Genomic DNA, 26,599 nt, shown 5'->3' on the forward strand with positions numbered 1-26,599 from the left:
CTCTGTCGGTGCGACGTAAAACAATTAGCAAAAAAAAAAAGGTTAGTGTAAAAATTTTGAAATACTTAAGGAACATATGAATTTGTACATGGTAAGCTAGTTTTAAGTTTACTTCATTATCATACCACTGTAAGTGATCATTGCTACCGGGATATTTACCAATTGTGATGTATCTGTTAATAATAATGCACGTCGTCTCAACGGTAAAGTCGATTAGTTAATGCCCTAAACAGTACACTGCCCTTGGGGGGTTAGAGGTGGGATCCCTCATTGAGTCCAAAGGAAAAACCAACCCTATAGGGTAAACGGAAGGGGGAAGAACCAGCTAAACAAAGGGAAATAAAAGGTTAATATTCATTCGATTCTTAAATATGCTATTGTTGTTATTGACAATTGCTGCACATATCCCAGTATTGGCATGCTTCCTGGTAACCAGAATCAACTCCAATAATGTTAAAATTATAATAATTATAATATTTTAAGATAAAATGATCAAAATTTCCCACCTTTTTAACAATATATTACTGTTTCCCTTATAAATTCCAAGTTTATAAGAATTTTCGTATGTTTCCTTCTTTAAAGCGTGTATCAAACCTCCACCTACAAAATGAACCTCAGTCACTAACATAGACCATGATTTAGATATTTTTGTCGATTTTTTATTCCGAGCACCTGAAGATATTAATGTTTTTGTAAATAAATATGTTATATAAAATCTAATATAAATCCTATTGATCTGAATAAAGTGTAGATTATAGTACAACACTATGGGAGGAAACTCTGAAAAAATCATAAATATCCGTGAAACAGTAAGAGAGTTATGAAGGAAACTGTGATATATTGTTAAAAAGGGGGGAAATTTTGAACATTTTATTTAAAATGGTTTAAAATGGTTATAAGTAGCATTTTGACATCATTGAAGTTGCTTCTGATTGCTAGGAAGCATGCCAATACTGGGATATGTGCAGCATTTGTCAACAACGTTTGTAGCATATTTAACAATCGAATGAATATTGGTCTATTTTCCCCGTGTTAAGCTGGGTCTCCCCCCTTAAGAAAGAAGGAAAGAAAGTTAATGTCCTAAATAGTGAGCTCGACCCTGGTATCCGTGCGACTTGTGGGAGTTAAAATGTGATAACTGTGTTATCGGGTTGCGGAATGCTTAAGAAACCTCCACGGAACAAAATTCCAATATCCTGGCATGTGCTAAGTCCGTAGCAGTTAGAACGGACGCTTAAGAAATAGTATTAACATCTTGGAATGTTGGTCTGTCTGGCGTCTTTAGTCTGTTCCCAGAAGCATTTAATTTATTCCCGTTTCGTTGACGGGCCACATGGCAATGTTCCACGGAGCTGCCCGTCACCCCTGCCATTACCGGGCTACCCGTGGAATCCCTGATGAGGTCCCCATAACCATTAGGATCTTATTTAATTCGGCGATTTGCTCTCTGGCGAGGCCGAGCCGAACGTGCGATAATTAAGATACCATATCCATCAATACGAGGTGATCAGTCGGCGAATCACGCGCCTCACGTGACGTCACCGGAAGCTGTGCAGCGCCAGAACATGGGTCGGCAATAAGGAGACGACTAATCGGTAAGCCCTCCATGGCCGCTCCTGCAGAGGGCAGGCCATGCTCTGGCTCAACGCGGTCTTGCTTGGCAGTGATCGACTCACGCACAGTCACACTCGATCCTATCAATATTTTTCCTCGATTACGAAGTGAAACAAGTTCCGACCTCAACATGGTGTACTAAGTGTTTTAACGGTCTCACTTCTCCAGAGGGGGTAAGTTTCCTTTGTCTAAAGTACTTGAATTATATTTCGTGTTTTTTTCTGTTTCCTTCTCCTTAGCCTTTTTCCAATTACTTGGCGGTGACAATAATGTGGATTAAACCTAGTTTTACGACCGAATGCCTTTCCTGGCGCCAGTCCTGTGTGCAGAGATGTATTCACTATTGCCTGTTCCTGTGGTAGTTAGAGCCGGACTGAGAGGCTCAGACGGTCGAGGCGCTGGCCTTCTGGTCCCAACTTGGCAGGTTCTATCCTGGCTCAGTCCAGTGGTATTTGAAGGTACTCAAGTACATCAGCCCCGTGTCGGTAGATTTACTGGCACGTAAAAATACTCATGCGGGACAAAATTCCGGCACCTCGGCGTCTCCAAAAACCGAAAAGTTACTTAGTGGGGCATTATTATTATTATTATTATTATTATTATTATTATTATTATTATTATTATGTGGTAGCTGGTAGTATACTGTGTTGTATGTAGATGAAGAGAAGTGAATTAAAAACACAAACACCTATTCCCCGAACTAGAATAATTAACCATACACAGTTAATACCCTCGACCCGACCGGGAATCGAACACGGGACCCTCTGAAACGAAGGCCACTACGCTGACCATTTGACCAAGGATCTGGACATATTTTATCTAAAGAAAGGTCAGTAACGCTAAACCAAGGATTGCCATCTACCGGCAAAGCGAGTAGTATCGGCCCGCCAAACTCGTTTTCTTTCGGTTCTCTGGTTGTTTGTACAATATTCTTCTTCTGTTTCACGCGACTTAGAAAGCATCAAGGGAAAAACATGTTCAGTGATTCGATTCCGTATCCTTAAGAGTAATTTTAACTCGTGTTTTTCCTACCCTTCAGGAAATACTACAATCGACGAGTAGCTCTGGTTACGCACGCTCTCTCCGTCACACTTGTAACATCTTTCTTCCTGGGGGAGTACACTAGGGATATCTCTAGTTAAGTGATATGTTTCTCAATCAGAAAGTAGGGTAATTCTTAAAACAATCATTGTTGTAATTAACACTCTTTTTGATGACTGTAAGTCAAATGCCATTTTAATTAATTTCAAAGTGAATAATGTAGTATGTTTTAATTTAAGTGGAGTTGATATCTTTAAAAGCACAATGCTTTTCTTTTTGCTAGTTGCTTTACGTCGCACCGACACAGATAGGTATTATGGCGACGATGGGATAGGAAAGGGCCAACTCGCCCGGTGAAGCACAATCCTAATATGAATCTGTTATAAGTTTAAAATTTAATGAAGTTAATGTATTAATTTAGTAAAAGTATTCTTAGACCTATCTTATGTTATGTAGACAATGCATAAAGGGGCATTTCAGACTCAGTAGCATGTGAACTGTCAATTCAGTTCTTTCACACTCTATATTATTCTTTATTTATTTATTTATTTATTTATTTATTTATTTATTTATTTATTTATTTATTTATTTATTTTCTATATTGCAGACTGTCAACTGACATACATGCATATTTAAACGGCTGAAATAGTGGAATTATTATCACAATGATCCTGATTCCTAAAATACAATTGAAGTAACAAAAACATACCCGGATTCAGTGTAGCTGTAGTTTCACATCTCTTTTTATATACTCTGAAAACAAGCCGAGAAATATAACAAATTGAAATAATTCTGTTTTTATGACTCAGTAATGGGATCTTATGTATATAGCATTCATTTTCCTTCAATTTAACTTCCTCCGCCCCCTGTAAATGAGGGAGGTAAAATACATCTACGGTACCCCTTGCATGTCGCAAGGAGTGACTAAAAGAGGGACTAGAGGCTCTCAATTTGGAAGCGTGGGTAGACGACGACGGTTTCCCTAACTGAGTATGATATTGCTTCCACTTATTTGTATCAGGCTCTTTCTTCTTTCCTAAAAGACTTCCCTTGGTGAACGCTTGTTTCATTACGACCTCGACGGTATTAGGTTTACAAAGCCCAGGGAGTCTTTCATTTTCACACCCTTCGTGGTCTTTCCCTTTCTTTTGCCGATATCTTCATTCTTCGAATTGTCGGACTTTTTCCATTTTACTCCTGATAAGTGTTAATAGAGGATGGTTGACCAGTTGGACTGTACTAACTCTTAAAACAATAACCACCGCCGCCACCTTTATTTATACACTACTAAAATGATTTTCCATCTCTCTTCCAATTCCTTTTGATGCCAGCAGATACATGGAATTCAGCACATATTTTGTAGAGCTTTATTGTAGCAGGTTTCAAGATAATTACATTAGTTAGTATGGAGATGATGTACTGTTATTTTGAAAGAATATTATATTTGTTGTCCAATAAGTAGGTAACATATACATAATACACATGACACTAGACACCAGAGTAATGCTTTGAAGTTGTGCGTCGGGTGTATCTTCCCTGAATTCCCTCGTAATATTGCATACCGTAAAGGCAAAAAAAGGGAACATACATGATTCCATTCGAAATCATTAGGAATAATTTTGTTAGTACAAGTATAGTGTAACATTTTTCATATTTTCTTAAAATTCCGATTTACGAGATGAAAGAGTATGATTTTGTATCTACACTTTGGCATCAGGTAAAGTATAATTCTATCAGTATTTTATATTATACTAATTTTGTGATTCACATTACTTTTACTCCAGCAATCATAAACAACGGAATTCGATTTACGGAGATGAGTGTCTATTTCAAAAGCTTCACTTACGTTGATGAGGATAGGAGTCACGGCTAGTTTGAGGAGAAACTACAGTAGTTAGCAATGTTATATATTTTAGAAGTACGGTACTCAAAATGCGTTTCTGCACTTAGTTTGTAATAGTACACACTTAAGGAGAGACTCTCTTTTTTGTAATTTTAGTCCAGTTTATATGAAATTCAGGAAGTGATTGTTGGGGTTCTAATTAAGAAAACCTGAATAGTTTGCCTAAGTATAGCAATATTTCCTAAATTTTAGTATTTTAAAAATTAATTTGGTCCATTTCCAAAATGTCTCAGGTGAAAAATTATTTGGTTTGTTATTTTAATAGTAGACTATATAGGTCAGATAAATTAAAGGAGTAAATTGTAATATTGAATGTGGCGTCATCGGATTATATTTTGCCAACAATTGTATTAATATGTGATATTGCATCATAAAACGTGACTTTGTCATATTTTAGCACATTTTATTATTATACAATCTTCCTGCAACAGCCGCAGGTTGCCCAAGGACAAAGAGTACCTTAACAACAATAATGGATATAGATACAGTAGTTACCAACTATTATTAAAACGAGCCTAAAATTTACGAGTATTATACGGGAAAAATGTGCAGACAGTCAAATTAAATCTGTTCCACTGGTAGTGTTTTGAATTATAAAATGTGGTGCGTTCGGGTAATTATTTACAATGAAATATTATGAATTAAGATTACTGGAGTTCGATACATCATTCCTCCGCTTTACAGTATTTGAACGCTTTTACGTCGTCTGCTTTTTCTGCCCTTAGAAATTCTCCAGCGATAATGACTAGAATGCATTTTACCTAGAATATTCTAAACGCTTGATCGTATTATAGGATAACTCTGAAACGTATAAAACCGAAAGAGGAATTAAACGTTTCCACAGGACCTTTAAAAATAGCTGATATCACCGAATCCCGCAAGGTGTGTAGTATTTACAGTACTAGCACCAAAATCTAGTTTTCGATTTTTGGGTCATTTCTGGGTCAATATTTAGAGGTCACGCCCATTTTTGTACTGTTGGTAGTCACACAGAGTGTTAAAAACACTGCAGTTCTTACTTCGTTCTGTACCATGAAATCGAACTTTCTCTTTCACCTCCACCACCATCACTCGAAATAATTTTATTACATTTATCAAAGGTGTCTATACAATAAAATATTGTAAAATTCTTCAATTACAAGAAAAAGATCTTATATTATTAAGTATATGTTATTTTGAAATGAATAAAATAAATTTTGTGTTGTAAGGTGGAACTTTTTCACTAAAAAGTATTATAACACTTATAAAAGACTTCTAATTTTCTACTTTGTAGAACAATATACCAAATAGGCCTAAATCATGAAATAAAATAGGGGAAATATTTTCACATACTCTAACAAGTATGCCGGATTAAAATGTCTAGGCTACAACTTCACCCGCCAATGGCGTGTGTTGTGCACAATGGATCGGCTAATTAGAGGAAAACACCATTATTTTCAAGAACCAAGTAGTGAAATCAACAAAGTACTTGCGTTAGTAGTCGCAAATATTTTTTAAAAAAAAATTTTAACAGAAAAGATCTATCTATTCAAGCACAATCACACTAAGGCTCGGGTGTCTACCATTTATATTTCATGTAGGAAAGATGAGACATTAAAACATTAGATCAACCGTTATCCTCAAAATGTTTACAAATGCGCATTCTATTTCCTTATTTATACTTTTGTTCTAATTTATTCGTTTCAGAGCTCTCTATTTTTAGGAGAGAGAGAGAGAGACATTCTCAGCTAAATTGTGTGCTACCAGGCGAGTTGGCCGTGCGGCTGGGGGCGCACAGCTGTAAACTTGCATCCGGGAGATAGAGTTCAAACCCCACTATCGGCAGCCCTGAAGTTAGTTTTCCGTGGTTTCCCATTTCCACACCAGGCAAATGCTGGGACTGTACCTTGATTAAGGCCACAGCAGCTTCCTTCCTTCCTTCCTTCCTTCCTTCCTTCCTTCCTTCCTTCCTTCCTTCCTTCCTTCCTTCCTTCCTCCCTTCCTTCCTTCTCCTAAGCCTTTCCTATCCCATCGTCGCCATAAGACCTATCTGTGTCGGTGCGACGTAAAGCAAATTTTTAAAAAATGTGTGCTTTCTTGACCAGGTTCTTAGCCTCCCATATCAATGAAAGGACTCTCAGTTCTCAGTTCAGGATTTAAATCCTTGAACGAGCCCAGACAGAGCCTGGAACCTCCGTGTAAGGAACAGACACGCTACCCCATCACGACTGGGCTAGTCCATCTAAACTACCGCTTAATCTTTAGTATATGTTCGCTGTGTACCTAAAATGTAATGTCTCCGTTCCAGAAGCAGTTTATGCTCCCATTTCGCCCATGTTCATCTCTCTCTGAAATGGGGCAAGCTCAAGTTATTTTTGTCCTATTCTCCATGTAATGACATAAAGAGTTTTACGGGCAGAGAATCATCATTCCACATCCATGGTGCTTACATTCGTCTTTTGATGTCTGTTTTTAATTGAGTGCATACCTTTCATTCCTCGTGTACCTTGGAGAGATTGTGCCATCCACAAGTGTTACGAAACGATAATAATAATAATAATAATAATAATAATAATAATAATAATAATAATAATAATAATAATAATAATAATAATAATAATAATAATAAATGCATACATACATTTTCATTATAGATTATTATGTCTTTCAGCGTTCAGTCTGCAAGCATCTGTGCATTAACTAACCACCTCTGCAGTCCTGTATTTGCTATTAGCCCCGCAGCTTCGTTTAGGTCCAACCTCTTATCTTTAAATCATTAGAAACTGAATCTAAGCATAGCGGCCCATTCTCCCGCTACTTCTTATCTTCCATGACCAAGTCTGGTATTTTCCTAGATAACCTGTCCTCTTCCTTCACCGCACGTGACTTAGTCACCGAATTTGGTACAGCTTCATCCATCCAGTTCATTCATAACAACCTTTATTTCATTATTCCGATTACCCTCTTGTCATTGTTCCCACCTATGTGTACCAGCGATCATTCTCGCTACTTTAATGCCTGTTACTGAGTCGTCCCAGTTTTCACTCCGGGACAGCAAAGTCGGTCTGAAAACAGGCCGGTGTACAGGTAGTTTCGCCCGGGAGCTGAATTCTTTCTTACAGAATTCTGCTGATTGCAACTGCAAGCTCGCTGCTTTAGCTTTGCTGCACCTCGATTTAGTCCCACTACGCTACCATGTCCCGTATTGTTTAACACCTATAGAACAAACAATGTCCAGATTATAACATTTTATCGTCCGAAAAAGTGGCCGCGGTTTATGTTACGTAGCTGTCAGCTTGCATTTGGGAGATGTGGGTTTGAACCCCACAGTCCGCAGTCCTGAAAATAGTTTTCCGTGGTTTCCCATTTTTACAGCAGGAAAATGCTGGGGCTATACCGTAATCAAGGCCACGGTCGATTTCTTTCCACTCCTCGCTCTCTCCCGTCCAATCGTCGCCATAAGACCTACCTGTGTCGGTGCAACGTAAAACAAAATTGAAAGAAAAAATCGAATATACACTCTTTTAATGCCATTCTTCAACGTTTATTCTCGATTCTTATGCAATTACTGTATAAAATCTAAAATTGTAAGGATCTACACTAGACAAGTGTTATTACATGGCGAAATTCACTGACCCATATAACCCTTCGGTAAGCTACTAATATCAGTTTCGACTTTTTAAACCACATTGACATTCTGAGCATATTAACAATAATATCATCGCTTAATAATCAAAACCTCGAATCTCACAATGATTTCTCTATCCATTAACCTTAAGACTGGTCACGCCTCCTAGCCACATACAGCACCGGTCAAAAGTTTAGAACCACATAAAAAAATTATGAAATGTCATCTAGAACCTAAAATTGTGCTACTAGACCTCTGTATTGTTTGTCGTGAGCTTTCGAATTTAATATGATATGCGTCGCTTGATTACATTGAGTTACTCCAAGTATTGTAGAAGTTATTCATTTTTAATTATTCGAAGGTCTCATCAGAAAGTCAAAAAATTTGGAAATATTATATACCGAAAAAGTGCGGCACCTATATTTGTGTGTTTATTTTCTTTTTTCAAACCAGCGTTAAGATGGTCAATTTTTCTTTGTTCTTGTCATAGGTCTCAGTGTGAGCTATCGGTATCAGAAATGTGTTCTTGGTTGCCATCTGCAGAGTGCAAATGAAACTATCAGGGCAGATAAGTCTAACGTCGATAGCTCACCCGACCTTGGGCCATACACGAAAAAGATAAAGAAAAATCAACCATCTTGGCGCTGCTTCGAAGAATATAAAATACGAAAAAAACGGTCCCGCATATTTTTGGAAATTTTATATTTACACTAAAATGACCCCCACATCTTGCTAAGTCTACAACAAATCTTGGTGGTGATACTTGCAACCAGTTAGAGTAGGCCCTATATTACCAATTTTTGTTGTTTTTTGGTGTGACCTTCCAAGGGTTAAAAATCATAACTTGTACATTACTTGGACTAACTCAATAAATCAGGCGACATATATACTATTTGATGTGAGTGATTAGAAAGAAAATTACAGAGGTCTAGTGCCACAATTTTAGGTTCTAGGTGACATTTCGTGATTTTTCATGTGGTCCTAAACTTTTGACCGGTACTGCATTTGCAGTCCATCAGAATTTTCGTTGTGTTCATTTTCCTATGTTGCTGTGTAAAGGAAAATGAACCTTGCCATACTGTACTGTAGGAAGTAATGTTTGCATGTCGTATTTCTCCCTACAATATAATGTATTATACCTCAGTTATGGAAACAGATGCTTCCTTCCCAGCCCTAGCCATTTTCCATCGTCACCGAAAACTGCTCTGAGTTAGGTGACGTTAAAACACTAATTCTCTTTCTGTTCTTCCTTTGAACTTTGAAATATCTCGGCCGACTGGATGTCCTGAATAAAATAGATTGTAAAATACTGAGTATTATTTCTTGTCCATCAGGCATCGTTCGACGCGTTATCGAAGTGAAATTTAAATTACCTTAGTACTGAGATGAGAACGCTAAATATACTCTACAAGGTTACTACAAGGATGTGCAGTTTTCAATTGTACATTAATTGTGCTGAATGCAAAACGAGAGGTAGGCAAAGAGTGTGAGTTGGAAATCTCTATTTATTGTAGGGTTTGTTGTAGCAAGCAAAAAGGAATCTTGTAGTTTTACGTGATTATAGCCACGAGACCTCCATTTTATAAATTTGCCACTGTAACCATATTTTCCTTCCTGTTGAAGTCTTAGGACGATATGTAATGTAGGCTTATACGCATAATTTTTACAAATTATTGTTGTGGTTAAAAGTGTGGTTAAATGTGAATACAATATTGGTCAGCTTCAGTTTGAACATTGTACCGGGCGAGATGGCCGTTCGGTTAGGAGCGCGCAGCTGTGAGCTCGCATCCGGGAGACAGTGGGTTCGAACCCCACTGTCGGCAGCCCTGAAGATGGTTTTCCGTGGTGTCCCATTTTCACACCAGGCAAATGCTGGGTCTGAACCGTAATTAAGGCCACGACCGCTTCTTTCCCACTCCTAGGCCTTTCCTGTCCCATCGTCGCCATAAGACCTATCTGCGTCGGTGCGACCTAAAGCGAATAGCGCAGTTTGAACATTTTCATCGAAAAACTTAAATGTGTCTAAAACATTACATCTGACTTCTTTAGAATGGTAGGAATCCGTGAACAAACAGGCCTTGGATACTCTAGTCAAGTAATCTGTTCTTACAGAAGTACAAGTGTTTTATATTGTCAAAAAAGGGCGGCCAGTGACCTAGATGTTAGGTCTCTTTAAATAACAATTATCGTCATTTTGTAAAAAATAATGATTTGCAAAAGAAAGCAACTACAGGGTCTTTCAAACCTTTTGGGTCAAATTGGTTTAGGTGATATTAGGTCCACAACTGATTGTATTGAGCTAGGGAACCAATGCTCGGAAATGCATATTTATTGTGTTACTAGCAGAAGTACCCGTTCTTCGTACGGGTTATCAGAAACTGGCTTTAGTTACTCATACTATCGGTGTGAGCGACTTCATTAGATATTTATATCACTGGTGTATTTACTTAAGTACGTAGAAATTATTTGTCATGTTTGGAATTATAGTGTATCTCCTTCTTCTTTTCTTCATGGGGGCCTCTAAATATTAGTTCGTAATTAGCGTCGACCTCTAAGATCTTTTGCTACCATGTTTTTTCTTCATTCCTACCTAGATATACCTGCTCCCTTCACAAAGCTGCAAGTTTAGTGTAAGTATACTTCCGCTAGATAGTACCACAAATATAAATATTATTGAAAGTATTTGTTTGATCCGACATTTCGTAACTATTACATATGATCAAGGAAAATACGCGATGCATAAAAGAAACTACTATAATTATCGAGAATTATAATTCTCAGGGCTTGTCACTCATGTCGCACATCATAGAATGAATCTGGGCATAAATGTTGAGAAATTTTGTCAAGTCATGGGCGCATCATCTTGACAATTGTGTACAGTATATAGGTTGTTTTCATGGTTACAATGATCGTAAAAGTGGACCAAAATATCGGCACTAATAACATCAGTGATCTTACTACTCCATGATTTGATAGAAAATAGTTTAAACTATAGGTAACAGACTCTGCAAAATGCTGAAACCTAAGCCGGTACGTAAAAACGGAAGCCCGTCAGCAACCGCTGGTCGCTGTACTAGAGAGATCTCCGGGACTATTATTTTTATACTTCACTCCTTTTCCATCCCCGCCCAAAGGAGTGCTATGAGTGTCTTACACAACAGTTTACTTTTTCCATATAGTAAGTCATATGTGTATCAATTTTGGCTGGCAGCTATGCCCAAACGTACATGCATAATCTAGCTGCTGTAGAATCCTGGAGTTGACGTTGCCATGGTTACGGCTTTCCGTTTCTTTATCCGATTCCTTGAGCAGGGGTAGTGTGGTTCCAATATCTCCATAACGGTTGGTTTTAGGGCATTAAAACATGGCTTTCAGGACCGAAGGGTTTACCGTGTTTTGTTCTTTGCGTCAAGGGGCTTAATAGGAGCTTTGTCTCGTCCTTGTACGACAAATTCGATTTCGCCTATATTAGCCTTTATAATATTAGTATAGAAGTATAGATTCCATCCCTACACATACGGTTGCCGTCAGGAAGGGCATCCAGCCGTAAAACAGGGTAAATCCACATGTGCGACACAGTTTGCACCCGCAACCCCACAGGTGTGGGTAAAGCGATAGAAGAAGATACTCATTTTAAAAATTCACTTGCTTTTTATTCTTCTCACCCCCTTAAGTGAATTTTCTAAAAAGAGTGTGTTCATTTTTAAAGGAGATTCCAAGTACCAATTTTAAAGTCTGTAACATCTTGAGTTTTTTAGATATATGTATCCTCATATAAATAATTCAACTCCTTCCTCACTTCTTTTCACCCCCCCCCCCCTACCGCCAAGTGGATTTTCTGAAAACGAATATTTGTGTTCTTTTATTTTTAAAGGGGATTCCAAATATCAATTTTCATGTATGTAACATGTTAGGTTTTTGTGATTTATTGTAGACTAGCAAATGTACCCGTGCTTCGCTACGGTATTCTGCATTGTATACGAATATTGAAGTAAATACTGTACATGCAGTAAATAAGATTGTTTTAAAATAGCATGTCTCTTAGCGTTATCCGAGAAACAGCATGGAGAGGTCCCCATACGTTGTTTCCAATGTAAAGTGCTTGTTACGGATTTGTGATGATAACGACAGGCTCACTTGCCTATTGCCATTCACAATCGAGTTGGGAAGTTTACATTATAATTGCAGGCCCCATTGCCTACTGCGCGGTCACAATCGATTTGGGGAGTTTCCGTTACAACGGCAGTCCCTCTTTCCTACTTCCAGACATATTACAAATTGAGGAGTTTTTATTATAATGGCAGGAAACTTCCCTACAACCAGTCAAAATTGAGTTTTGCAGTTATCATTATAATTAGAGGCCCCTTTTCCAACTGCCAGCCAGCTTACTGCCAGTCACACCAAGTTGGTGAGTTTCCATCAAAATAGCAGGCCAGTATGCCTAATGCCAGTCACATTTTAGATGGGTACATCTGTTTATAACTGCGGGAACGCTTGCCTACAGCCAAACACAATCGGGTAATGGGAGTTTTGAACAAAACTACATGCTCCCTTGCCTTCTGCAAGTAAAATCGAGAAGTGAATTATTCATTACAATGGCAGGCCTGCCTTATTAATGCCAGTTACACAGGAATTGGAGAAGGACCCCATTCCTACTGCCAGTGAAAGTCGGTGTGGGGAGTACTGATTACAATAGCAGACACACCCCTTCTCGATCGCTACAAGACGACATCAGTGAATATTTATAGATCGACATACGGAAGTATATGCAGGCTTAAAATATTGCAGACCTTCATTTACAGATTGACTGCTGCAAAACGGACGTCATATCGACAAAGGATTGTACCATAAGACGTCAAATTTAGCGGCCTAAATGGCTGGTCGTATAATATCTGATCTATTCATGGGTCCGATTGAGTTAGAAACGTTGAATAGGGTAAAAGTTTTGTAAGATTATCTCACATTGCATTACTTTTCAGATAATTATGTAACAGCTACATACATGGCATTTGGCTCACATATGGCTACTGGGTGGGCCAATTTTCGTGTAGGGTTTGATGATTCTATCTTTCTTATAAGTGATTGAAAGTAAAGTCCAAATTTACTTAACGTCGAGAAATAGACAAAAATCAAACGTAAAAGGGATACAGATACAACAAAAAGTCATAAGACCAAGGTTGTAGATCACTCCAAATTGAATGGAGATTGTGCATTCCCTTATGTGATACGACTTCGCGAAGATCTGCACCATCATTAAAATTGCCTCCATATTTCGATATTCTTCGAGGAAAAAGTGAAAAATTTAAAGCTCTTGGAAAAGTTATGTCCGTTACAGGCTAAAACGTATAATTTTTCCAAATTTCTGTTTTCTTGTTCGTCTGGCAGATTATGCCGCAATGTGGATTTTGGACGAGGAGGGTTAAAATTAGGACTTTCAGGAAACTAAACCAAAAAATTATGCAGATGGTTGTTATTATTACCCCTTAAACGCGTAGCTGTGCGAACATTTCACCAAAATAGTCAATGTACAGGCACACAGTCGTTAGGATTTTACTTATATAGATAGATAAGGAATCTGCTCCACGTACAACACCTTTTGGTCTATGTCTACTGGACTTACCCTGAAAAACCGACCATTCATGATATCTCCCTTATTAATATTTCTGTCAAAAAAATACACATGAAAAAAGTTTTAGAAATGGATTTCCAACAAATTTGGTCGATTTCCAGTCAGGTTGGTCATGTACTGTATATATTGTGGAAGAGTAAATTCACCATTTCGGTTCCCTATAAACCGCCAGTCCATTCCAGGAACAGGAAATGTTATTGACCTTTAAAATCTACCTTTGGAAAGGTGGATGCTAAATATAAAGTTTGGTTCAAATATCTTCAATAGTTCTCAAGTTGTAAGAAATACGCTCAACACGCGCCCGTTCTTAAGTTAAGTCCGGTTAATGATATCTCCCTTATAAATCCTCTTACCGAAATGATGCACATGAGAAAAAAGGTTAAAAAATTAATTTCCATTAAGGCAGGTAGATTTCTATTAAGTTTGGTTGTGTATATTTTGTGGGAGTGCAAAATCACGGTTTCGGTTTCGTATAAACCCCCCAGTCATTTCATGGATTTAGAAACAATATTTGCCCTGAAACCTACCCAAGAACAGGTGGATTCTAAATATCAAGTTTGGTGGAAATATATCCAGTAGTTTCCAAGTTATAGACAAACAGACAGACAGACAGACAAACAGAAAAACAGACACCAAAGCTAAAAATATGCAGATGGTCATTATTACACCTGAAAAGGGATAACTGTACATAAATGTCGCCAAAATAGTCAATGTACAGACACACTCTAGAAGTGCAGACCTTTATTTCGAGAGTTACTGCTTTGAAACTCTGCGACATATCTGCAAACGGACCTCACCATCAGACGCCTCTTTCAGTGTTCTACATGGTTGGTCCCATGACATCTTTTCGTATCTCATATATTTATGGTTTAGATTGAGTTAGAATCATTGGGTGTGAAATTTTGTACAGTTTTCGTATACTAATTTATATTTGTGATACTCATGTGATAGATAGAATCATAAAATTTGGCTGTCACATTGCCACTGGTCATGCCAATGTGCGTGCCGAGTGTCATGATTCTATCTTTCCTATAAGTGTGCCAAATTAATGTTAACATATACGTGTGAAAGTACAAAATTAACTTGAAATCGAGAAATACAGCTCTATTTAACGTATAAGGAATCGAAATACGATAAAAAGTCATAGGACCAAAGTTGTAGATCTCTCCAAAATAAAAGGCGATTGTGCTTTCTGATTTGTGATAAGACTTACAGATTAGCCACCAAATATCCCGAAACGAAGGTGTGCACCGTCGTTAAAATTACATCCATATTTCGATATTTTCCGGGGCCGAAAGTTATACATTTGCATATCTTAGAATATTTCCTCAAAGGAAAGAGTGTCAAGCTTTCGGGATTAGCACTCGCATACATACGGTGTAATTAAGGAAGAAAATAATTCAGTAAAGAAAGTTGATATTAATAGAAAATGGATTAAAAACTGAGGACTGCCGGATGACGACATATGTACACTGACTGACAGAGCAAATGCAACACCAAGAAGGAGTGGTCAGAACTTTATGCCAATTTCAGGGTAGACTGACGTCACTGAGGTATGCTCATGATGTGAAATGCGCCGCTGTGCTGCGCACGTAGCGAACGATAAATGGGACACGGCGTTGGCGAATGGCCCACTTCGTACCGTGATTTCTCAGCCGACAGTCATTGTAGAACGTGTTGTCGTGTGCCACAGGACACGTGTATAGCTAAGAATGCCAGGCCGCCGTCAACGGAGGCATTTCCAGCAGACAGACGACTTTACGAGGGGTATGGTGATCGGGCTGAGAAGGGCAGGTTGGTCGCTTCGTCAAATCGCAGCCGATACCCATAGGGATGTGTCCACGGTGCAGCGCCTGTGGCGAAGATGGTTGGCGCAGGGACATGTGGCACGTGCGAGGGGTCCAGGCGCAGCCCGAGTGACGTCAGCACGCGAGGATCGGCGCATCCGCCGCCAAGCGGTGGCAGCCCCGCACGCCACGTCAACCGCCATTCTTCAGCATGTGCAAGACACCCTGGCTGTTCCAATATCGACCAGAACAATTTCCCGTCGATTGGTTGAAGGAGGCCTGCACTCCCGGCGTCCGCTCAGAAGACTACCATTGACTCCACAGCATAGACGTGCACGCCTGGCATGGTGCCGGGCTAGAGCGACTTGGATGAGGGAATGGCGGAACGTCGTGTTCTCCGATGAGTCACGCTTCTGTTCTGTCAGTGATAGTCACCGCAGACGAGTGTGGCGTCGGCGTGGAGAAAGGTCAAATCCGGCAGTAACTGTGGAGCGCCCTACCGCTAGACAACGCGGCATCATGGTTTGGGGCGCTATTGCGTATGATTCCACGTCACCTCTAGTGCGTATTCAAGGCACGTTAAATGCCCACCGCTACGTGCAGCATGTGCTGCGGCCGGTGGCACTCCCGTACCTTCAGGGGCTGCCCAATGCTCTGTTTCAGCAGGATAATGCCCGCCCACACACTGCTCGCATCTCCCAACAGGCTCTACGAGGTGTACAGATGCTTCCGTGGCCAGCGTACTCTCCGGATCTCTCACCAATCGAACACGTGTGGGATCTCATTGGACGCCGTTTGCAAACTCTGCCCCAGCCTCGTACGGACGACCAACTGTGGCAAATGGTTGACAGAGAATGGAGAACCATCCCTCAGGACACCATCAGCACTCTTATTGACTCTGTACCTCGACGTGTTTCTGCGTGCATCGCCGCTCGCGGTGGTCCTACATCCTACTGAGTCGATGCCGTGCGCATTGTGTAACCTGCATATCGGTTTGAAATAAACATCAATTATTCGTCCGTGCCGTCTCTGTTTTTCCCCAACTTTCATCCCTTTCGAACCACTCCTCCTTGGTGTTGCATTTGCTCTGTCAGTCAGTGTAAATACCAAGTGAATGTATTGGAAAATCAAATTCCCCTCAATGAATTATGCTGGTGTGAGTTATGGATATAAGAAAGACGTTAACAGAGGAGAAATTTAGGCGCAGGCATTCTTAGGTCAACAGATAAGATGGCCAATGGTGTTATTACTTAAGCTATTCGAGGACGGTTATAAACTCCAACGATATTCCGCCAATATCCCGCAGAATGGTCGATTGACGCCCTCTCTTGCCTTCTACCCAAGGAACAACCATGAATTTAAAGGTATGATGAGGAAAATGGCAATATGTTACTTCCCTGCTGGCAAGCAATCAGAGACGCCATGGTAACCTGTAGGTTCGTTGTCGGTCTGTCGGTCACACATGCAGACCATGATACCCGCAGAAAATAGTAAATTTCTCCGTCATTTGAATAGTAAGGTAAATTATCAACATCACCAAAGTTGTTTATAATGAAGAGACGTTTCACATACGGTCCACGGAGTTTACAGGAAATCAATAGTATAAGAGAAAATGGAGGAAAACCGTTCTGGTTTTCCTATAAACCCCCGTCTAATCAAAGATTTTAAAATGAAATGCATATAGAAACCTTCCTCGGGGTGAATATACTCCAAATATGAAGTTTGGTTGAAATCTATCCACCCGTTTTGCCGTGATGGTGGAACAAACAAACAAACAGACAAACAGACACGAAAAGTAAAAACCACCGATTCGGTCTTGAGTTGACCTAAAACGGATAAATATCTGAAAAATTGGCAAAACAAACGAAATTACAGACAGCGGACCCCCTACAACTTCATAAGATAATTTCGCTGCTGTAGAATCCTGGAGCAGACGTTGCCATGGTTACGGCAGTTCATTACTTTATCCGATTCCTAGAGAAGGGATAGTGTGGTGCCAATATCTCCGTAACGGTTGGTTTTAGGGCCTTAAAAGATGGTTTTATTCTTTGCGTCAAGAGGATTAAATTGAGCTTTGTCTCGTCCTCTCGTCCTTATACGACAAATTTGATATTTTGCCTATATTAGCCTATTATTTTTATATCCCCCCCCCCCCACCTCGAATTGTTTTGAAATAAAATACAGCCCATGTTACTCACTGGCAATGTAGATTTCTATAGTAGAAGTAATTTTTAAAATCGATTCAGTAGTTTTTGAGCCTATTCGTTACAAACAAACAAATTTTTCCTCTTTATAATATTATAGTATATTATAGTATAATAGTATGTAGTATAATAGTATAATATAGAATATAGTTGAACGTACACCGTATAACAACAGCGTAGCTCATAACAATTGTTCAAAGTGACGATCGCCAGTCGCAATGCATGTATTGCAACGGTGCAAGCAGTTCTGCCGCACTCTCGCCGTGTCTGTTGTACACTAGAACAGGCAGCGGGTGGTAAACAGCGTACGCCCCCGACCACCAAACAGACGTACTGTACACAACTTAGCTCATAAGCGTAATGTCATGTATGATTTTGAGTCACAGGACATTTTACATCTGGACTTGAAATGTCCTTCGAGGTATCGAAAAATTCGACCAATAGAACTTCGAGTTATAGAAAATATATAACATGTGAAACGTACAAGATTCCATCGAGAAACGAAAAACCCTTCGAGATATCGAAAATTCGAGTTATAGACGTTCGAATTGAAGAAGTTTGACTGAATGTTAAAGGAAACAATCTATTCTGTGTCCTTAGTCAAATCCAATTCGGATCAGATTGAATAAAGAAAAGCAAATATTGTATACCTTCGGACCAATAACTATTGTGCAACTCTCGCGCATTCCATTAAAAGCATTTATCCCCAACCACTTTAAACAGCAAGATCTAAGAAGCAAGAGAATTTGTACTATGGTTTTCTTCAGAATTAAATTGATATTATTTATTTATTTATTTATTTATTTATTTATTTATTTATTTATTTATTTATTTATTTATAGATGACCTATCGGGCGAAATTTTGTTTACTTTGGTCTGCTTTCAGATAGACTCTGGTATATGAGAGTGAAAACTGGGTTGACTCATTGTATCTTATTCATAAGTTGGAAGTAGCTGATATAAAAATTGCGAGATTATTGCAGGTAGGAAAAGTTATCGGGAGGGTACTCGGAATGAGGAGATGAAAGCTAGGTTTATGTTAGGAAAGAACGCGGTGGTTGAGACTGTGTGTGTGTGTGTGTGTGTGTGTGTGTGTGTGTGTGTGTGTGTGTGTGTGTGTGTGTGTGTGTGTGTGTGTGTGTGTGTGTGTGTGTGTGTGTGTGTGTGTGTGTGTGTGTGTGTGTGTGTGTGTGTGTGTGTGTGTGTGTGTGTGTGTGTGTGTGTGTGTGTGTGTGTGTGTGTGTGTGTGTGTGTGTGTGTGTGTGTGTGTGTGTGTGTGTGTGTGTGTGTGTGTGTGTAAACAGTCTTCGGTGATGGAGTCGTGCGAGGTGAATGGATAGGTTACCTAGGAGAATAATGGACTCGGTCATGAAGGCTAAGAGAAGCAGATGGAGATGAAGGTGACGATGGCTAGACTCAGTTTGAATTATTTGAATATAGGTCTACCAGGTGTGAAACCAAAAGAGTCCGCAGAGCTAGTTACAAATAGGTGATTGTGGAGGCAAGTAGTTAATTCACATAGGCTTTCAGACTAAACGCTGTCTGTGGTTCTGATGTGTTTATTTATTTATTTATTTATTTATTTATTTATTTATTTACCCTCCAAGCTTGGATTTTTTCTCGGACTCAGCGAGAGATCCCACCTTTACCGTCTCAAGGGCAGTGTCTTAGAACGTGAGACTTATGTTCGAGGGAATACAACTGGAAAGGAGGACCAGTACCTCGCCCAGGCTGCCTCACCTGTTATACTGAACAGGGGCCTTGTCTGGAGATGGGAAGATTGGAAGGGATAGACATAGAAGAGAAAAGGAACCTCTTTTTTTTTCTATTTGCTTTACGTCACACCGACACAGATAGGTCTTATGGCGACGATGGGATAGGAAAGGCCTAGGAATGGGAAGAAGCGGCCGTGGCCTTAATTAAGGTACATCCCCAGCATTTTCCTGGTGTAAAAATGGGAAACCACGGAAAACCATCATCAGGGCTGCCGACAGTGTGGTTCGAATCCACTATCTCCCGATTACTGGATACTGGCCGCACTCAAGCGACTTCAGCTATCGAGCTCGGTAGGGAAAGAAGCGGCCGTGGCCTTAAGTTAGGTACCATCCCGGCATTTTCCTGAAGGAGAAGTGGGGTAACCACGGAAAACCACTTCGAGGATGGCTGAGATGGGAATCGAAACCTCTACTCAGCTGGCCTCCCGAGGCTGAGTGGACCCCGTTTCAGCCCTCTTAGCTAATCACGCTAACCACTACACCACCGAGGCAGATTTATTTATTTATTTATTTATTTATTTATTTATTTATTTATTTATTTATTTATTTATTTATTTATTTATTTATTTATTTATTTATTTATTTATTTCATTTGATTTGTTTTTTAAGACCCGCCCTAACTTCCAATGATATTAAGCGTTGAAACGTTATCATTTCGTCCACAGGAGTTATTTAATGTGCCGGAAGACAACTAAACGGAGCTGTTTCCAAGTAAACGGCCGCAAATGCTACGGACTTCAAACAAGACCGAGCCCATTTCTTTGAGAACAGAAAGGTCGGCTTTTGTACTCTTTCTTACCATTTTAAGTCCTCCTCGATTTCAACACAGTTAACCACACAGGTATTCTTTCACAAAATGTTATTTTCATTTTCTTTCCTTTGGTAATGAACGAAGTTGGTGGGCTACTCACACGTGCGCCTTAGAAAGTTTTGGGGTTAGATAAGACAGAGTGTCACTATGTTACTTCAGTACACACGTAGCGATGACTACTGTATACAGGCGACTTGTTATTCCTACTCATCCTTCTCCTTTACAGGAGCCTGAGGTGACCACCATGACAAGGACTTCGCGCCTTAGCTCTCTGGCCTCCAGCGCGGGGAAAGGGTTTCGCCGGACGGCATCCTCCTTGCAGGTAAGATTTAAATCCACTTGTTTGCAAAGCATGAACAAGGCGGTGGGTTCTTGTTCCTCTTCCTAGCCTTTCTACCGATTTATTACGGTGAATTTGACCTAGTTCTACGGCCAGATGCCTTTTTTCTGACGCCAATGCTCTGTGGAAGGATATATTCATTCTTGTGCGTGTTACTGTCAATTCTATTGTGGTATGTTGTGTGTAGATGAATGAGAAGTGTATTATGACCAAAGGTGTACAAATTCCACTTCAGGCTTGCAACTCTGCAACAAGCAAAACAGCAACTTGGCTCGCGCTTCACCAAAGCAAGAGTGTACACGTAGTGGTGGTTCAAGCAAGAGATGGCGACCAAACCTGACAAGTTTCGTGGGATCCGTTTCGACTGCCGGACTTAACAAGAGTGTATGTCAGTGTGCTGCTAGTGGTTTTATCACTTGCTAAAGTTAGCCACTTAGAACGCTTCGCGGCGAATTCAAATGGGCTTTAACCTCTACACACCGGTGAAGCGAGAGGGGACGCGAAGCCTCGGAAACGGGTGGGTACGGTGGCCGACCGTGCCCGCTGTACGGCATACTTTCCGCTCTCTCTCTCTCTCGCTTTCATTTGTTCACGCTGTTAAGACACAACAGGCTGATTAACCTTTTTAAAAATATATGTAGTTCAGTAAAATATACATTGCGCATGTATCAGTCATGCAAAGCTCACCATTATTCTTTAACCTTGGAATCTTTCCCGTCTTTATTTTCTTCAAAATAATTACCTAATATGAGGTTAATCCGCGGTGTACAGTTTATATTCATTATGAAGCACGGTAGTGCAATGCTTTGAAGTTATCTATAGAAGCACTAATACGTTGTCAGAGAACAGCAATTGTTACGCGGCAAATGAGGAGCGCGAAGGTCACTGGAACCCTTACCTTCTGACTGATTGCTCCTGATATCTGATAATTCTACTCTGCTGACTGGAGACTCGCAAGACAACCGCTAGGTATCACGAAGATCGAACTTCTCCAGCAGTTTACCATAGCGGAACACAGAAAAGCCGAACAGCACGCGAATGCTACAGCAGTCAACCGGCTACTCGACATGGCTCTCTCCCGACTGCTACAGAAGTTAAATGATGTATGTATGTATGTATGTATGTATGTATGTATGTATGTATGTATGTAGGCCTATAATAATGCCTATAATAATGCTATTGGGCCGATGAGCTTCGATGTTAGGCCCCTTAAAACACCAAGCATCATCATCAATAATGCTATTGTGTTAACGTCCCACTAACTAACTTTGGCGGTTTTCGGAGACGCCGAGGTGCCGGAATTTTTCCCCGCAGGAGTTCGTTTACGTGCTAGTAAATCTACCGACACGATTGTCACGTATTTGAGCACCTTCAAATACCACTGTACTAAGCCGGGATCGAATCTGCCAAGTTGAGCCGTCTGAGCCACTCAGCCCATCTTGACAAAGTTAAAAAGCAGAATCTATACACTTCTGATAAAGACAAACACCACCAGGCGAGTTGGTCGTGCGGTTAGGGACGCGCAACTGTGAGCTTGCATCCGGCAGATAGTGGGTTCGACCCCCACTGTCGGCAGCCCTGAAGATGGTTTTCCGTGGTTTCCCATTTTCACACCAGGCAAATGCTGGCTGAACCTTAATTAAGGCCACGGCCGCTTCCTCCCGATCCCTAGGCCTTTCCTTTCCCATCGTCGCCATAAGACCTATCTGTGTCGGTGTGACGTAAAGCAAAAATAAAGACAAACAATTGCTCACCGAACCAATGGAATTAACCATACATAGTTAAATTCCACGGCCTACCCGGTAATCGAACCGGAGGACATCTGAACAGGACGCCAGTACGTGGTCCATTCAGACATGGATCCGGACAGGAAAAGGGCAAATTTTCTCAAACATACACCGAGTGTGAAAACTTAATTACTTCACTGCTACACATTAACAGTGGCGAAGCGTGAAAACTCTCTGTGGCTAAGCTGAACGAAACACAAGCTTTCACGAAATTTTAATAATAATAATAATAATAATAATAATAATAATCAATCTGAAGATTGCTTGGTATCAGTGCTTCTTCTCCATTCCTCTCTATTCTCTGTTAATCTCTTCATTTCGTTATATGAGCCTGCTCTTACATCTTCTCTGATCTGTCTAGGTTATTACTGTCTAGGTCTTCCCCTCTTGCCTTGAATCATTTCTTCCATTACATTAACTATAACACTCTTGTACCAGTAGAAATGGCCGATTAATTATTGGTCCCTTCTTTTCCTCAGTGTTGGCAGTAGAGATCTTTTTTAATCTATTCTTCTAAAAATGTCTTCAGCTGTGAAAGTTGCTGTCCACGAGATCGTTTGCAGTATCCTCTAGCACCACATCTCAAATGCCTCCAGACGTCTCATATCGCATGCATCACTATTTCTCGTTTCCGAGCAATAATAATAATAATAATAATAATAATAATAATAATAATAATAATAATAATAATAATAATAATAATAATAATAATAATACATTGACCTGTGAAATTAGCATACAACACAGTGTTCTTCACTACAAAAATGTCCGCCTCCACAGCGTAACCCTAGGGCTATTAGCCGTCGTCCGCGGCGGTCCGGGTTCGATTCCCGGTACTGCTGGAGATTTACGAATGGCAGGAGGGGTTGTATGTGATTGAAATAGGATATTCAGCTCACCTCCATTGGGAGTTTGCTTAAAAGAGCTGCACCACTTCGGTACAAGGATGCGACTCATTATTATTATTATTATTATTATTATTATTATTATTATTATTATTATTATTATTATTATTATTATTATTATTATTATTATTATTATTTACATTATTTTACTACACATCAGAAATCAATTACTTACTAGCGAAAGTCGGCCTATAAATTATGAAGCAATGTGTACAGGAATAACGTATAAGCGGGTGACCAGGCACGGCTGAGTTCTGTTCACTTTCCCTGGCGCTTTGACGAGAACAAAACATTGTTTGGTGCTAGGTAAAGCTTCGCTACTTAGATTCATTGCGTTCTCACTTTACTAGAATACGAAATCTAAATCAAATTTTCTGAGAGTGTTGGTCGTAAAATCTGTGTCGGTGCGACGTAAAAAAAAAAAAAAAAAATTAAAACCGTAGCGAAGACTGAGGGTAGACAGGTTAAGCTGAGCTTTCCCCAAAATATTCAGAAGAAATAAGAGCAAATATTCTTCTTTTTTTCCACTACTTGTTTAATGTCGCACTGTCAAATCGAAGGATTTCGACGATAGAGGAATGGGAAAGGACTAGGAATGGGAAGGTAGCAGTCATGGCAGTAATAAAAGTACAGCCCCGGCATTTTACTGGCGTGAAAATGGGGAAACCACAGAAAACCATCTTCAGGGCTGCCGGCGGTGGGATTCTAACCCAACAAGCTCACAGTTCCGCACTCCTAACCGCAAGGCCAACTCGTCCGGTTGCTACTTGTTTAACGTCGCATTAACACAACAAAGGTTTTCAGCAACGGAAGGATGGGAAAGGCCGTGGTGAACTTCGCCCACCATTTGCCTGGAGTGAAAATGGGAAACCATGGAAAACCATCTTCAGGGCTGCCAACGATGGGATTCGAACCTACTATTTCCCGAATACAAGCTCATAGTGCGCAACCCTAACCGCACGGCCAACTCGCTTGACTTCGCTACTGCTTTGGGTGTACAGACTGCTGGCAGCCGTGGCACTTGCACTGGCGTGAAATTATTTGGTAAGATAATAATTATGTGAGGAACAACACATAAAGGAACGTGATTGTAGTGCGTGACCTCAATTTACCAGTCGTTAAGTAGGAAGTTTATGTACAACATTAGAAAGCACGACCAACATATGGTAAATCTAGGAAAGACAGTGTCCGACTCGTTGGCTGAATGGTCAGCGTATTGGCCTTCGGTTCAGAGGGTCCCGGGTTCGATTCCCGGCTGGTTCGGGGATTTTAACCTTCATTGGTTAATTTCAGTGGCCCGGGGGCTGGGTGTTTGTGTTGTCCCCAACATCCATGCAACTCACACACCACACAGAACACTATCCTCCATCACAACAACACGCAGTTACCTACACATGGCAGATGCCACCCACCCTCATCGGAGGGTCTGCCTTACAAGGGCTGCACTCGGCTAGAAATAGCCACACGAAATTATTATTTAGGAAAGACAGTTGAATCAGAGGGAAGAATATCCTACACGTAATGCTCTATAGAAAAACTGAAGTGATAGATGGTACAGATCACCTCGAAGCTGTTTTATTCGTAGTGAAAAATAAATGTGACGGGAAAGAAGACTGTAAAATGTTGGATTGTTGGCGACTACCACATTGTTAATGAAACGGGCATGAGGGAGTTCTTAAAAACATAATTATGATCCGTGGAAAATTGTAAATTAAAATGCAAGCTGTCTATAGCATGGGTTAAAAAGCAACTGATGAGGAATATGGAAAGGGTATATACCTTTAAAGGTGGTAAGGATGAGCTATATCATAACAGAGAAATAAAAAGATTAAGAAGGTTTGAAAGAAATAGATTTAGGAATTGAAGGAACATAACTAGGTAATTGAATTTAGCAAAAATGTCAAGCATAATTCACAATCATGTGAATTTTAGTGAAAACTGAAAGGGTATGTATAGGTATTAAGGCAGAAATATGTTCCAGAAAGAGCAGTCCAGAAATCATCAATGGACAAGGGAAGGTGTGAGAATTTACAGTAGAAGGGGCTACGTGAAGATAGCTGTACATTAGTATAATGTCCAGATAGTGGAGGTGACTGATAATAACGATGGACTGAAATTTACCTATGATATCAAAGATATTTACAAAAATATACAAAAGTTGAAATCTACAAAATTAGCCGGGATTGATAAGATTTCTGAAGATAAATTAAAGGGCTATGGTACCATATCTGAAGCACTTAATTTATTACTTGTTGCATGAAGGAGCTATAACAAATGAATTGAGAGTTGCTGAGGTAGCCCCAGTGTACAAAGGAAAGGGTGATAAACATGCAGTAAAGCGGATAATAATGAGCCGGTCAGCTTGACATATGTTGTATGAAGCTCTGGGAAACATTATTTCTGAATATATTAATTTTTTTCTTAATAATGATAAACTAAAATGGTCGATATACTTCGTTTTCTTGGCTGAGAGTTCAGTGGGTTCCATTTCCAGCCGAGTCGGGATTTTAGGCTAGTGTTGTTAATTCTTCTGCATTTGGTGCTATGTACTTGTGCTATGTACACGCTTCTTTATATACACAACACTACTAACCACCAGAGAAGCATACATTGGCGAAAAATGAAATTCCAACACCAAGAAGGAATTGTGCTAGATAAGTGAAATTCGGGAGGCGTCTTTGCATATATCAAAGGCGACGCTTATACAAATTTGCGTGCTAGTCGACGAAGAGTGGTGATAGTAGTGCTTTGCAAAGCAAGTTTGCTTTAAATACGCGCTGTAAAATGTGTGAGTTTTAACCATCGTCCGGTGTTAACATTGCGAGATAAGTATGAGTCAAGAAGGCACTAACAAGGCACTATCAGCAGCTTACTGAGTTTGAAGGATGCCATGTAATAATAGCCTGCTACGAGGAGGAGGATGGTCTTCCCGTGATATTTCAGAAAGGCTTGGCAGGGATGTATCCACAGTGCATCGGTGCTGGTAACAATGGTTGCGTGAAGGCACTGTCACAAGAAGACCGGGGTCTGGCTGCGTACGGAAAACTACGGAGAGGGAAGATCGCCGTATTCGCCGCATGGCTGTGGCGGATTGTACTTCATCTGCAGGAGCCCTTAGAACCTAATTTGGCACCAGAGTGACACACCGAACTGTAACAAATCGATTACCCGAAAGACATCTCCAAGCCAGACGTCC

General features: G+C 40.1%; 1 protein-coding gene across 1 annotated transcript in view; it reads left to right on the plus strand.

Annotated features, from left to right (window-relative positions):
• Positions 1–26,599, plus strand: part of CngA (Cyclic nucleotide-gated ion channel subunit A) — a 204,542-nt gene that overhangs the window by 8,880 nt on the left and 169,063 nt on the right. Inside the window, exon 2 of the mRNA XM_067148987.2 lies at positions 20,598–20,693. Coding sequence (XP_067005088.2) covers positions 20,598–20,693 — 96 coding nt within the window. The remainder of the gene's footprint in view (positions 1–20,597; positions 20,694–26,599) is intronic.

The sequence above is a fragment of the Anabrus simplex genome, chromosome 1 (genome assembly GCF_040414725.1).
Source record: "Anabrus simplex isolate iqAnaSimp1 chromosome 1, ASM4041472v1, whole genome shotgun sequence".
In the NCBI taxonomy this organism is placed as follows: domain Eukaryota; kingdom Metazoa; phylum Arthropoda; class Insecta; order Orthoptera; family Tettigoniidae; genus Anabrus; species Anabrus simplex.